General features: G+C 44.2%; 1 protein-coding gene and 1 long non-coding RNA gene across 7 annotated transcripts in view; one reads left to right on the forward strand and one right to left on the reverse strand.

Moving 5' to 3' along the window:
- The window catches only part of ATP2B4 (ATPase plasma membrane Ca2+ transporting 4), a 94,087-nt gene that overhangs the window by 62,332 nt on the left and 17,324 nt on the right, over window positions 1–14,431 (forward strand). For all 6 annotated transcript variants that reach the window (XM_075196050.1, XM_075196047.1, XM_075196049.1 and 3 more), the window contains 6 exons: window positions 1,807–1,968; window positions 2,349–2,563; window positions 9,104–9,346; window positions 9,991–10,232; window positions 10,452–10,686; window positions 10,907–11,086. In XM_075196050.1, the coding sequence (XP_075052151.1) occupies window positions 1,807–1,968; window positions 2,349–2,563; window positions 9,104–9,346; window positions 9,991–10,232; window positions 10,452–10,686; window positions 10,907–11,086 (1,277 nt within the window). The remainder of the gene's footprint in view (window positions 1–1,806; window positions 1,969–2,348; window positions 2,564–9,103; window positions 9,347–9,990; window positions 10,233–10,451; window positions 10,687–10,906; window positions 11,087–14,431) is intronic.
- LOC142138929 (uncharacterized) overlaps window positions 1–14,431 on the reverse strand; it is a 72,206-nt gene that overhangs the window by 25,909 nt on the left and 31,866 nt on the right. The window lies entirely within an intron of this gene.

Here is a 14,431-nt window from a genome sequence, read left to right on the forward strand (position 1 = left end):
CTCTATTTCATTATTTCTGATGCTCTTTCAAGGTATGAAAGGTACTTACATGGACCATTTTGTTTTAACAGATATTCATATTAAACATGTATTTTGCCACAGTTTGATGTACAACAAAATTAGTCAAATTCCAGCAAGCTCAGCAGCAACGCCTTTGACATTGCTGTTGCCATAAGGAGATGATACGGTATCTCTATGGTGGGCTGGGGGTTTGCTAACCATTTTGACGAATGTCAGCTGCTCAAAGGAGCAACACTTCTGCTCCTCACTCCACTACAGTTACAGACCTGGCTTACAGCACCTTTCTTGTTTCTTGTATGCAGCACATGGTTCATAGTGGAAGTTTATAGCAGACATTTGTGTCCTGTCTTTGAATGTGTTACTACATTCTGTCTGTGTCCTGTCTGCTTTTTCTCATGTTCTATTCAGGCCTTTTCACTTCAGATGTATTCTGAAACTATCCCATTACTCTTAATAGCAGTGACACCATTCCTCTTTTTTATGCTTCCTTTTTCTTCTCCTTTTTCAAACTTTGTTCTTTTTCTATCCCACTTGTCTAAAATCACTTGTTGCCTGTGGAGTACTTTGCTCACTCCTTTTTCATAATGTGTATTGAATTGATCTCTCCCGTGGGCGGGAGTGGTAACACTCCCATCTGCCATCTTTATTCAGTTGCTGATAGACAGCCAGAGCACTGATCAATTTGATGGTCTCTGTTCCCGCGTCCCAAATGTGGAAGTATGGAGAGATTCAGATATTTTTCTAATACAGAAATCTGTACAATTTTACACATTTGTTCTGACATACAAAAACCGTGCTGTGACAAAGATACCTTCATTCCAAACTAACCAACACTTAGTGTAATGTTGTAAGTGCAGAGTTTTGATATATGCAATAGTATTTATAGAGATGGATCATCTCCTGAGTCATCGCTGCATAGAGTAGGGTTTTTCAACTTTTACATTTTTTCGTTAAAGATGTACCTCAATGTGGTGGTAAATGTTTGGCAAGTACCCTCTAACGTCTGTTAATTTATTCAAAGCCGTCCTAATACAAGTAATTTTATACCAAGCCCAACATTAATTTAGGTTTTGAAAATACACTTCTGGTTAGTTTTGTATTATGTTTTATTCTTTACTTAAAACTTTTAATGCCATGGAGTTGAATTTAACAATTGGAAGTACCCCTTGCAGTGGTTGTAATGGGAAGCATAAGTACAGCAGGAATGTTATAGTGCAATGACTATGTCAATTACTTGTGATGCTAGAGGTAGTAAGTCCTTTTGAATTCATTAGTGATCACTTGAACTATTTCCCTCTTTCATTTCATTAATATTCCTTAATATCAGGGGTTGAATAGGAAACTCAGTTATTGATTGGTTTATGACGCACAATTTATTTCCTACCTTGTTTCACTAACTTTTCGGAAGTGTCACCTGCCCTTAACAAGACATTTTAACACACAGGAGGATACACGCCGTACCCATAATGGACTTTCTACTAACGTACCATTTTGTCCAGCTCCCTTTATTTTATTATTATTATTTTTCCTCTTTATTCCATGTTCTCCTGCTTTTGCCTTTCTTTTCTTCTGTTCTCACATTTACTCACTTTGCTTGTGTTTTTCCCCCCACCCTACTACTGTATTACGTCTTTTACTTGTTTCTTAATGCTCTAAGCTCACAATTGAGTGCGTTATGTTGTCTAGTGGTATCTTGTTCCTGTGATCATTCTTTGTCTACGTCCCAGATATAAATGTTGTCGCCCAATTTAGTTCTATCATGGTCTAACTGTATTCATTTTTCAGCCAAAGCTCAGGATGGTGTGGCCTTGGAAATACAACCTCTTAAAAGTGAGGAAGGCGTGGAAAGTGAGGAAAAAGAGAAGAAAGTGGTTAAAGTGCCAAAGAAGGAGAAGTCCGTCTTGCAGGGGAAGCTTACCCGGCTGGCGGTGCAGATTGGAAAAGCAGGTGCTAACTCTAGGATTGGGCTTGAGATATGGCTATGTCAAATAGAGATGGATTATAGTGACACCTAACTGAACTTTCAATAGTCAATAGCTTGATGTATAAAACCTCCTTTACAGAAATAATTTTAAAAACCTCACATAATGTAGGTTAAAGAATATAAAGTTACTTGCCAGTTATCCAGCACAAATACATTACCTTTTTTTTTATTTCACAAGAGTCGTCAAATTGAATTGTGATACTGTTCTCTGGCTTCTAGAAGAGAAGCAAGATACAGAAAGGATAATTTGTATACATTCTTTCCTTGCTGATATACGCTGATACCTATTCTTCCTACATGGTTTTGTTTCTTTGAAATCCTAATAATGCATTATCATTCACAGGTCTTATTATGTCTGCCATTACGGTGATCATCCTGGTGCTGTACTTTGTCATTCACACCTTTGGTGTATTGGGACGCCCATGGCTTGCAGAATGTACCCCCATCTACATCCAGTACTTTGTTAAGTTTTTCATTATTGGTGTCACAGTACTGGTGGTAGCTGTTCCTGAGGGGCTGCCTCTTGCAGTCACTATATCCCTGGCATACTCTGTCAAGGTGAGAGAATTGAGTCATTCATCAATGTGTGAACAGCTGAATTGATTATAAAGTATTTTAGTTGGGACTGCTATAAACAGAAGTACAAGAGCAATATATAATAAAGTAATATGTAGCAGAAACGCTTATTGACAGATCGGCAGGTTGGAACTTGGGATTTTTTCATAATTATTGTGAAAGACAGAATATAAAACATGTCTTTTGTCAAAACCCAGACAGTTTTGTACTAATGAAGATTGTGTCCAACACATTTAACAGCAAAAAAAAAAGGGAAAATATAGAGAACCCTGTTGACAAGAGAAGGAAACTCAAGGTATATTTCAGAGGGAGTCATTGAATGCTTTTTATTACTTCCAGTAATTGGTTTATCTATTGGAAGACCAAGAAGGAAAGGACGAATATTGGCAGTGTTCTGTAGCTGACTATATAGCAATGAAATCTATTGAGCGCAAAGCTGCTTCCATGTCGATAAAAGTCTTTTTTCAATGATTTATTTTTGAAAAATAGGACCTGTAAACTAGTTACATATGGCACAGTTGCTAGGCAGCTAGCAGCAGCAGTGAGCATAATACATATGAGAAAAGCCAACACACATCAGTGTCCTGCACTGTCATCCTGTTTAGGGGTAGATGGCAGACTATGAAACTTCCTTCTGAGTAAACCTATTTCACTGTAAAGATAAAGTGCATTTCTCTTTCATCCAGTCTGGGGGACACTGCTTACCATGGGTTGTGGAGGGAGCTTGGGGAGTTGGCACCTAACTAGTTAACTTTTAGTACTGCCGACAGACCCCTCCCCTCTACAATCCCCCTGCCCTCTCTTGTTTTTTTTTTTTAGGTGCCCAGGAGTTGGGCAGTGTTTTTTAGTACTTAGAGTAAATTTTAAAAACTTTTATTTCTTTTATTTGATTTTTATTTTTTATTACAGGTGGCAGCGCTGGAGTGTGTTCTACTATAGAGAACACACTCACAGCTGTGCAGCGCAGGCATTCCCCTGTCAGATGAGAGCCAGCGTCTCTCACTGGCAGGGACAGGAGAAGGAAGAAGATGGGTGCCTGATTTAGGAGTGACAAGCGGTCTCACGGACCGCTGTCACTCCTCCAGCCTCCCCGATAACCGGCGTTGCCATTACAGGCATAGAGCGCCGGTTATCGGATATTTAAGATGTCGGTGGCCATTTTGGATCGGATCAGTCGGCGCTACGGAGAGAGGAGGAAGGGGGCTATACCAAGATCCCCCCCTCATACATAGATCGATCCGCCGCAGAGACAGCATTACTGAAGGGGGGGGGGGGAGCTAAAGCATAGAGTTCCCCCCTCCTTCCAGAGAGAGATGGTCTATCCCAGCCTTCTGGCGCCAAGGGAAGCCCGGGAAGAGTGAACAGAGCGGAGGGAGCAGGCACAGGACACTGCTGTTGGACTTCTCCCCTTTATGGCCTATGGGCTAAGTATCTGCTTTATTTAAACACATAACCAGTTTTTCTGTGTAATAACTGGGCTAGTAAAGGTTTACATTATAGTCTCCTACTTGCCTAAATATTATATTGTGTTTAATAATTTACCAGTACAACTTTTATGACAAGATCAGTTGATTACTTGTTATTTCACTCTGTTCTCTCCATACATTACTCTCTCTCTCTCTTTACTCAGCTAGATTTAACAATTTAGTCTGTGTGCTTTCCTTATAAAATGACAGATAAGGGAAAGGGCCCTATAGCAAAATATTTCACATGTTCAAAATGTCATGTAAAATTACCTTGTGGGCAAAAGGACCCTTTGGCGCTCTGCTCTGGCTGCGAAGCAGGGGCTTCCCCTGCGCAAACCCAGCAGTTTTCAGCCCCACTGACGGAGGAACCGGCCTGGGTGGCCTCCCTGACACAGTCGGTTTCCTCACTAGCACAGATGTTTTTTCAATCTAATCAACTGCTATCTACTGTGGCTACTTCGGTGGCTAATAATACTAGTACTCAGTTGGGCCTCCCTGTTACCACAGGTTCTATTGGAACATCTATACCAGGACCTTCCTCTTCTCATACAGACCAAGCCCCTGTTCCCACAGAACCGGCATGGTCTACAGCATTTATAAGAGGTTTGGATAAACTTAACCAGTTGCTTGATTCCCCAAACATCCCGCCTACTAAAAGAAAGAGGCCTAGATCTGAAAATCCCCTTATGGTCCTTTCAGACTCTGAGGAGTGTTCTGAGGATGAGGGGGCAAATTATTCCGATCCTGACAAGGTTCAATCTTTGGAACAGGATGAAAATCCCAAAAGCCAATTTATTAATGATTTGGTTTTAGCGGTTAGACAGGCGTTGGACCTCCCAGAACCGGAGAATCCTACCCCTACAGACAGAAGTCTCTTTAAGAAGGCCAAAAGGAAGGCTATCCGTTTCCCCCCTTCCGTAGAACTTAAAGACATTGCAGAAGGAGCATGGAAACAACCTGAAAAAAAGGTTTTCTGTTCCCAGAAGGTTCTCTTCCCTGTATCCCTTACAGGAGGAAGATGTGGTTCGCTGGGAGAGTATTCCCAAAGTGGATATTCCCATAGCCCGATTGGCAAAACACACCTTACTTCCAGCTCCTGGTTCAGCGTCCCTTTAGGATGCCAATGACCGAAAGGTTGAATCCCAGCTGAAATCTATTTTTGTGGCTGCGGGTTCTTCCTTTAGACCCACATTTGCTTCAGCTTGGGTTGCTAGAGCCATGGAAGTATGGGCAGACCAGCTGGCAGAGGCCTTACAGGACTCTGATTTACTCCCCCTGGCTTTGCATTTGAAGGAGGCATCGGGATACCTTTATGAGGCGGCCCAGAACTCAGCGGCCGTCTCCTCTTCTATTCAGGCGGCATCTATTTCAGCTAGAAGGGCGCTATGGCTGAAATCCTGGAAAGGAGATGCGGAATCAAAAAAGTCAGTTGAAACCATTCCTTTTTCAACAGCAGGTTTGTTCGATCCGGAATTAGATACCTTGATCTCCCAGGCAACGGGGGCAAAAGCACTTCCTTGCCGGTATTCTCTAGCAGGAGCCGGAACCCTCGGGTCAGCTCCTTTCGTCAGCCCTTTCGGGGGACCTCCATGTCTAGAGGACAGTCATTTAGAGGTAGACAGCCTAATGCTCGAGGCTCCTCTTCTAGGAGGTGATCCTCGTTTACGGCTAGGCGCCAGGCTCCAAGAACCAGGAGAAGCCTGCGTCCTGACGACCACTTGGTTCTCCTGGAGAGGGCGCCAGTGGGGGGTCGTCTGTCTTTGTTTCAGGAACAGTGGGCAGCGTCCTCCCACAACTCTTGCATTCGGGGCATTATATCAAGGGGGTACAGGATAGACCTGCTGGGCCCCATACCTCATAGTTTTTTCGTAACCCCTCTACCCCGAGATCCAACAAGAAGACAGGCAATACAGGATTGTGTCGCCTCTCTTCTTTCGCAGAGAGTTATCTGCAGGGTCCCAGACTACCAAAAGGGACAGGGGTTTTATTCAAACCTGTTCCTTGTCAAGAAGCCGGACGGCTCCTTCCGACCCATCTTAAACCTAAAGGGCCTCAATGTACACTTAAGGGTCGACAGATTTCGGGTGGAATCCCTGAGGTCGGTGATAAACGGTTTGGAGAAAGATCAATTTATGGCGTCCATAGACATAAAAGATGCATACCTCCACGTTCCCATTTGGAGCGACCATCAGTCCCTCCTCAGATTCACAGTGGGATCCTCCCATTATCAGTTTCGGTCCCTCCCCTTCGGCCTCTCCACTGCGCCGAGGGTTTTCACGAAGATCATGTCAGTGATGGCAGCGCGTCTTCACCTTCTAGGAGTTCAGGTCGTGCCTTATCTGGACGACCTGCTCATCAAATCCTCCTCAGAGAATTGCTTGCGTCATCACTTGTCCCTCACCTTGGCGGTTCTCAAGGGCCACGGATGGCTGATCAACTTAAAGAAATCCCAGATGGTTCCGTGTCAACGCATGGTTTTCCTAGGCCTCATCATGGACACCAGCCAGCAAAAGGTGTTCCTGCCTGTCGAGAAGGTCGCTTCAATTCAAAGCATAACAGCCCAGGTCTTGTCTTCTCCCAGCCCCTCAATCCACTTGTGCATGCGGCTGCTGGTAAAGATGGTGGCCTCCTTCGAGACCATTCCCTTTGGTCGAGCTCACTCTCGTTGTTTTCAGTGGGATCTGTTGACGAAATGGTCAGGATCCCACCTACGCTTAGATCTCCAGAGGATCTCTCTATCCCCGAGGACGAGAGAATCACTCCAGTGGTGGCTGATTCAGGATCACATGATGTTAGGCAAATCCTTCTCTCCATGGTCATGGATCATAGCTACGACAGACGCCAGCCTGAAGGGTTGGGGGGCGGCAATCCTACACCTCCGGCTCCAGGGCCTTTGGTCGGTTCAGGAATCGGCCCTATCTATAAACGTGCTGGAACTGAAGGCTATTCTTTTGGCCCTCAGGGGAGGCCGGGCCCTCCTCCAGGGCCACCCTGTCAGGATTCAGTCCGACAATGCCACGGCTGTGGCATATATCAACAGACAGGGAGGAACCAGGAGTGCAGCTGCAATGAAGATTGCAGCTCAGATCTTGATTTGGGCAGAACAATATGTTCCAGCAATATCGGCAGTATTCATTCCAGGAATAAAGAATTGGGAAGCCAACTATCTAAGTCGAAACCAGATGATGCCGGGGGAATGGTCACTCCATCCGGAAGTCTTTCGGTCTCTGGTTCAGAGGTGGGGTCTTCCGGATATAGATCTCATGGCCTCCAGACACAACAGGAAGGTTCTCAGGTTTTGCGCAAGGGCAAGAGACCCCTTAGCGGTGGCAGTGGATGTCATGACGATGTCATGGGAGTTCAGGATGGGATACCTGTTTCCTCCGATTCCCATGCTTCCTCGCGTTCTCAGACGAGTAAGGCAGGGCAGTCTGCCAGTGATTCTAATAGCTCCCTCATGGCCGCGCCAAGTCTGGTAGGCAGACATAATCTCTATGGCGGAAGGACCGGGGTTCCGCCTTCCGTCTCGAGACGACCTTCTTCTGCAGGGTCCCTTCCGTCACCAGAATTTACCTCAGCTCAGTTTAACGGCATGGCTGTTGAAGCCAGCCTCTGGAGGGCTAGAGGTTTTTCCTCCGGTGTGGTGAACACTATGATGCGAGCTAGGAAGCCAGTTTCAGCTCGCACCTAACCGGATTTGGAGAGCATACATTAGATGGTGCGAAAATAGGACATGCCACTCGTCCTCCTTTCGCCTCCCTCACTTGTTAGCTTTCCTTCAGGATGGCCTGGAAGCAGGTCTTAGGTTAGGTTCCCTAAAAGTCCAGGTATAGGCACTTTCAGTATTTTTTCATATGAAATTAGCAAATTTACCAGATATTAGGACTTTTCTCCAGGGAGTCTTGCATATTCAGCCTCCCTATGTTCCGCCTACAGCACCATGGGATCTCAATCTGGTACTGGATATGCTTAAGGGGCCTCCCTTTGAGCCTTTATGTGTGGCAGAATTAAAGTGGTTGACCTGGAAGGTCCTTTTTCTTTTGGCTATCGCATCTGCTCGAAGAGTTTCGGAATTGGGAGCTTTGTCTTGTCGGGAACCATATTTGGTTTTCCACGAGGACAGAGCGGTGTTAAGAACCCTCCCTTCTTTGGTTCCAAAAGTAGTTTCGGCTTTCCATCTTAACCAGGAAATTGTAGTTCCGGTTTTTTCATCTACTTCCCAGTCGGATCATCAGTCTATGGAAAAGTTAGATGTGGTTAGGGCTCTCCGCATTTATGTCAAAAGAACATCTCAGATTAGACGTACGGATTCCCTATTTGTCCTTTATGATGCTAATAAGAGAGGCTGGCCAGCCTCAAAACAGTCCATTGCAAGATGGATTACAGCAACCATTAAGCAAAAGAGACTTACGGCCCATTCCACCAGATTGGTAGGGGCGTCGTGGGCAGCGAGAAATGGGGCTTCTGCAGACCAGCTTTGCAGGGCAGCCACCTGGTCCTCTGTCCACACCTTTACAAAATTTTACCAGTTTAATGTATTTGCATCTGCGGATGCAAATTTCGCTCGTAATGCTTTACGAACGGGATTTTCAGAGTAGTCCCACCCTTAGGGGGCTACTTTAGAATGTCCCCATGGTAAGCAGTGTCCTCCAGACTGGATGAAAGAGAAAAGAGGATTTATGCACTTATGTTAAATCTGATTCCGTCTGGGGTACACTGCGATCCCTCTCTTCTGCTTTTCTTCTGTGTGCTCTTGTTTGACTAGCCTTTTCTCCTTGGGCTTTTTGATTAACTGAACAAGAGAGGGCAGGGGGATTGTGGAGGGGAGGGGTCTGTCGGCAGTACTAAAAGTTAACTAGTTAGGTGCCAACTCCCCAAGCTCCCTCCACAACCCATGGTAAGCAGTGTCCCCCAGACGGAATCAGAGAAACGGATTTAACGTAAGTACATAAATCCTCTTTTCCCATTGTATTATTCCATATGAAAATAATTGCCTAGTTATAGTTCTTTCAACCACTATCTGCAACAGCCCTTTTTTTACTTTTTTTTTCCCCAGAAAATGATGAAGGACAATAACCTTGTACGTCATTTGGATGCATGCGAAACTATGGGCAATGCTACTGCCATCTGCTCTGACAAGACTGGCACTTTAACTATGAATCGCATGACTGTGGTTCAAGCGTATGTTGGCGGCACCCACTACCGACAAATTCCTGATCCTGAGGCACTGAACTCAAAAATGCTGGAACTCTTAGTCAATGGAATCTCAATTAACTCTGCATACACATCGAAGATCTTGGTGAGACAAGCATTGACTAGATGGGAGAGGGCAGTTACAGAAAGAATGACATTGTAGTGTGGAAGAAGTTGGGGCATTTTGAAACCGAATAGTAGAATTAGAGCCGAGAACCCAGGATTCACAGTGTTATGCACTCTCAGGCAGACCTCTACACAAGCCAAGAGAGATATATACAGCGTGTGTGTATGTATGTATGTATGTATGTATGTATGTATGTGAATATATGTATATATATAATTGTGCTTAGTTGTGCCTTTCACAGGGGGATGTACATGCTAGACATGGTTTACTTTATCCCTTTGTGCAGGCTATATGCATACCTAGGAGTTTCTGCAACCACTGTGCCTGCTTTATCATATTTATAAACCTTTTCGGACCTGACCCATTTGTTAAATCACACCTCAATAATGTCATACATGTGCACACACAGCCCTCAACCTATTGACTTGTAAAATGATCATTACAATAAGTGGAAGGAGAGACATTGAATATGGGAAAGAAAAAGCAAATGTACTAAATGGTGAGCTCTGCTCCTTATCATAGTAATAGGTAAAGTCCTAGATGTAGGAAGCTGTAATTTGCATGTTTCAGTCTCGTACATCAGGGTAATTATTTTTGAGTACTTTTCAATTCTCTAATTACAGCCCCCAGAGAAAGAAGGTGGCCTCCCTAGGCAGGTGGGTAACAAGACCGAATGTGCTTTGCTTGGATTCGTACTGGACCTGAAGCAAGATTACCAAGCTGTCCGTAACGAGGTTCCAGAGGAGAAACTGTACAAAGTTTATACATTCAATTCTGTGCGGAAATCCATGAGCACGGTACTCAGCGAACCTGGAGGGGGATTCCGCATGTACAGCAAAGGCGCCTCTGAAATCCTTTTGCGCAAGTAAGAACTGAAGAGAGGGAGTTAGAACATGGGTTAAATAACTGGATTAGATGAAGTAAAAGGTGATTGTCTTTTTAAGGATAAAATAATTCATGTTACTGTGAGCCTATGGGGATGTCAGAACATATAACAGAAGAAAATAAGGTGTCCTTATAAATGTTATGTAAGAAGTTATCAAGAACAGCTTATTCCAGGTGTTAAGAATCTTTATTTACACAGGTGTACAAAGATTTTGGATCAAGGAGGGGAAGTATGTCCCTTTAAGGCTAGGGACCGAGACGAGATGGTGAAGAAGGTGATCGAGCCAATGGCATGCGATGGACTGCGTACAATCTGTTTGGCATATCGTGACTTCCCAGCAGGCACAGAACCTGATTGGGATAACGAAGGGGATATCTTATCTGACCTCACGTGTATCACTGTGGTGGGCATTGAAGACCCTGTTCGGCCAGAGGTAACCTCTTCCTATAACCTTATTCTAGCTTTCTTTCATCATATATTTTTGCTTATCTTGGTCTATTTTCATATATGTATCTTTTTGTTCCACTTTACTCAAATCCATTTATCTTTAGTCTCCACTAAGTGCAAGTGGTATTTTAATTCCCTTTTCCCACACACTGCTTCATGAGCTCTTTTTTTTCAGATTCAGTCTCCTGTCTCTTCATTCTTTCTAGGTGCCTGAGGCTATCCAGAAGTGCCAGCGAGCAGGGATCACTGTACGCATGGTTACTGGTGACAATATAAACACAGCTCGTGCCATTGCTACAAAGTGTGGCATCCTGCAACCCGGAGAAGACTTCCTGTGCCTTGAAGGGAAAGAGTTCAACACACTGATTCGAAATGAAAAGGGGGAGGTAAGCAGGGAAGTGAGCGTGTAATGATCTGAGAGAAGAAGATTATCTCTGCTAATCTGGGCTTTGCAGCTTGGATTTAAACTGAACCCTTAAATAAAAGCCAGATTTAACCACAACTTTTTGACAGACTGCAACAAATCTTTATTCTGCTGTTTTATTAAGGTAACCTTCATTTTTAAAACTGATTTCAGTCCTGTTTAACTGCGCAACCTATTCAAACCAAATATGTCTGCATTTAGGTATTCATTTCAACAGCATATTCTTTTCTGTTCCTAAATATTTAGACTTACTCATGCAGCACCAAGCCATTTAAAATAATGTCTTCAAGGCTTTTTATGTCTGTCTTTTTTGCTTTCAAATGTAGCAATCTGCAAGAATCCTATGTTCTTATAAAAAGTTTTGGGTCAGCACCTGGAAGCATTACCCACAGAGTAGATAAAAACACACACTACTTGTTTCAGAGAACAAGCTAGGGAAACATTCTCACTTAATATATGTTCAAGGAAGAGCAGCTGCTGGCACATGAAGTAAACTCTAGAATGATAGCACTGGCACCTGGGAAATTGGTTTTAAGTTAGCAACTTGCATACCGCATGGCATGAATTACCGTGTTGCAATGTGCAATTTGCAAAAAAAACAAAATAATGATGTAATTTGATTAGATTAAGTCATACAGCCCACTCTCCTCCTTCATGACTATGCAAAGACTTGCTTACTACATCTCCTGTACCTTATTACACACTCCAACACTTCCACCCATTTCCCCACATCATTACTACATGCCCAAGCCTATCTCCTCTATCTGCTATTGCTCCCTCCGTCCACCACATATCACACTGTCACCCACCGTTATTGTAACTCCCTGGACCTATTTTTCTTCCATCTTTGTGACATCTCCAACTTCTCCAATTTTGTCTTCCCTTTCTCTAACCACAATCCCCTTTTGCTTTACCCTCTCTTTACCTCCTCCTCTGCCCACCAAAAGTATCTCACACGCAGCATCCCATCAACAGCATTAGCCCCATCCTATATACATCCTCCCTCGAACCCCTCCTCGCTCCTATTCCTTCCCTGTTATGCCCCAAAGCCGCTGTCTCTCTTTACAACTCTACACTTTCTGTTGTTCTTCATACTGCAGTCCCAGCCACCCCACTTTGATTCCGCTAATCTAAACCCCAACCCTGGCACTTTCTTTTTGCTTGTTTCCTTCAAAAGTGTACCCACTCCTCTCGACAATGGAGGAAATTCCGCTCCATTGCTGATTTCATTCACTTTCAATTCATCCTTTCCTACTACTATTCTGCTCTTTCTCTTGTCAAACAAACCTATTTCACATTCCTCCTCTATATCCAGGCCAACAACCCTATTCGCCACCATTTATTCTCTATTGTGTCCTCCCCACCTCCTCCCCCATCGTCCATCAATGCTCTCGACTTTGCCACCTACGTCAAAAACAATATTGACTCTATTCACAATGATATCTGTTCTTGCCAGATTCAACTCCCCCTGCTAGTCCTCTCTATCTCTACCACTGGCTGCTCCTACCCTTTTGTAACTGTATCTGAGATCCTCACTCCTCTCTTCCTCTTCTACAACTTGTTCTCTTGACACTGTTCCCTCCAAGTTTCTCCGCTCCATCTCTCTCAATGCTTGTCGTCAGCTTGCTCACCACTTTAACCTCTCTCTTCACTGGTATCTTCCCCTCTGCCTTCAAGCATGCTCTCGTCTCCCCTTTTCTCAAGAAACCCTCTCTTGACCAATCTTCTCTCTACAACTATCATCCTGTATCTCTGCTTCCCTTTGCTTCAAAAATTCTTAAACACTTGTTGTCTTCAATCGTTTGACCCACTTTCTCTCTTCCCACTCTTTTCTTGACCCAGTCTGGCCTCCGTCCCCTTCACTCAGCTGAAACTGTCCTCACTAAAGTAACAAGCAACTTACTCTCAGCTAAGGTTAAAGGTCACTTCTCCCTTCTCGTACCCTGGATCTCTGCTGCTTTTGACACCGTCAATCTTTCTTTCTCTTCTCAGCACCCTTCACTCGCGAAACAGCTCTCTCCTGGTTTGTCTCCTACCTCTCTGCCCGCTCCTTCAGTGTCTCTGATTCCGACTCTTTTATCCCCCCATCCCCTACTTTTTATATTGCAATTTCTCAAGGCTCTATGCTTGGCCCTCTGCTTTTCTCTCTCTAGACTTCTCTCTGGGAAGTTATTCAATCACTTGAACTCCAATAACACCTCTGTGCTGATGACACGCAAATCTATTTTTACTACCCTGACCTCTCTCCCTCCTCTCTCGCTTTCTCAAACTCTACATCTCCAAATCTAAGCTCATCATATTTCATTCTGCCTAAGTTGCTATCCCCTTAATATTTCCCTCTCTGTTGGTATCCTAACTCTCCTTTCACCAAAGCCCGCTGCCTTAGTCACCCTTGACTGTCCTCAGCTTAACCCTTCATATACAGTCCCTCACCAAATCCTGCCACTTTCTCCTCTGTAACAGAAGAAAAATCCATCCCTTCCTCTTGTCAGGAAGCAGCCAAAATCCTGGTCCATTCACTTATTAACCATTTCTGATTTCTACTACTGCAACATCCTTCTCGCTGGCCCACCTGTCTTTCAGCTATCGGAGATTCACTCCATCCAGAATGCTGTGGCTAGGCTCATCTTCCTCCCCTTTCTCTCCTCTTCCACTACACCTCTGCGTAAATCCCTCCTATCTTTTTCAGGATTCTGTCCAAGCTCCTTACCTTTCAAATCTGTTACTCATTTCTCCCCCATACTTCTGAATTTGTCTCTAGGTACATACCCACCTGGTCACGTGCTCTACCGCTTACCGCCACCTCCATTCACCTCTCATTACCTCCTCCCATGCTCATGTGCAGTGTCCTCTCTTCCTATTGTCTCATGTCTGTCTACTGCTCGACTCCCTGTCATGTCTTTTCCTACATTCTGTGCGAGTCCCCACAGCATTACTCACACTCATCTGTGCTATTACCTCTTCTATTTGTGACTTGCTTACTGTATCTGGCACCATGGAACCTGTGCCCCCCCCAGGTTGACAGACTGATTTGTAGTCCACACCAAAGGGCCTAGGTGGAGATGATCCATTTTACACCTTTCATTTGCATGTTTGCTAGACACTAACCTTAATAGCACAAAAAGGGACAGTTTCACAATAGGGACACATATATTACAGACAGTCCCTTTGTCTCCTCACCGTCATGATTAATATAAAACATAAATGAGTCTAAACCAAGCAGGATTTATAAAGCAAACCAATCGTTTTACTGAATAATAGGAGTGGTTTTCACAACGAGTGGCATGACATTTTTACAGCATCCACC

This window comes from Mixophyes fleayi, chromosome 2 (genome assembly GCF_038048845.1).
Source record: "Mixophyes fleayi isolate aMixFle1 chromosome 2, aMixFle1.hap1, whole genome shotgun sequence".
Lineage (NCBI taxonomy): Eukaryota > Metazoa > Chordata > Amphibia > Anura > Limnodynastidae > Mixophyes > Mixophyes fleayi.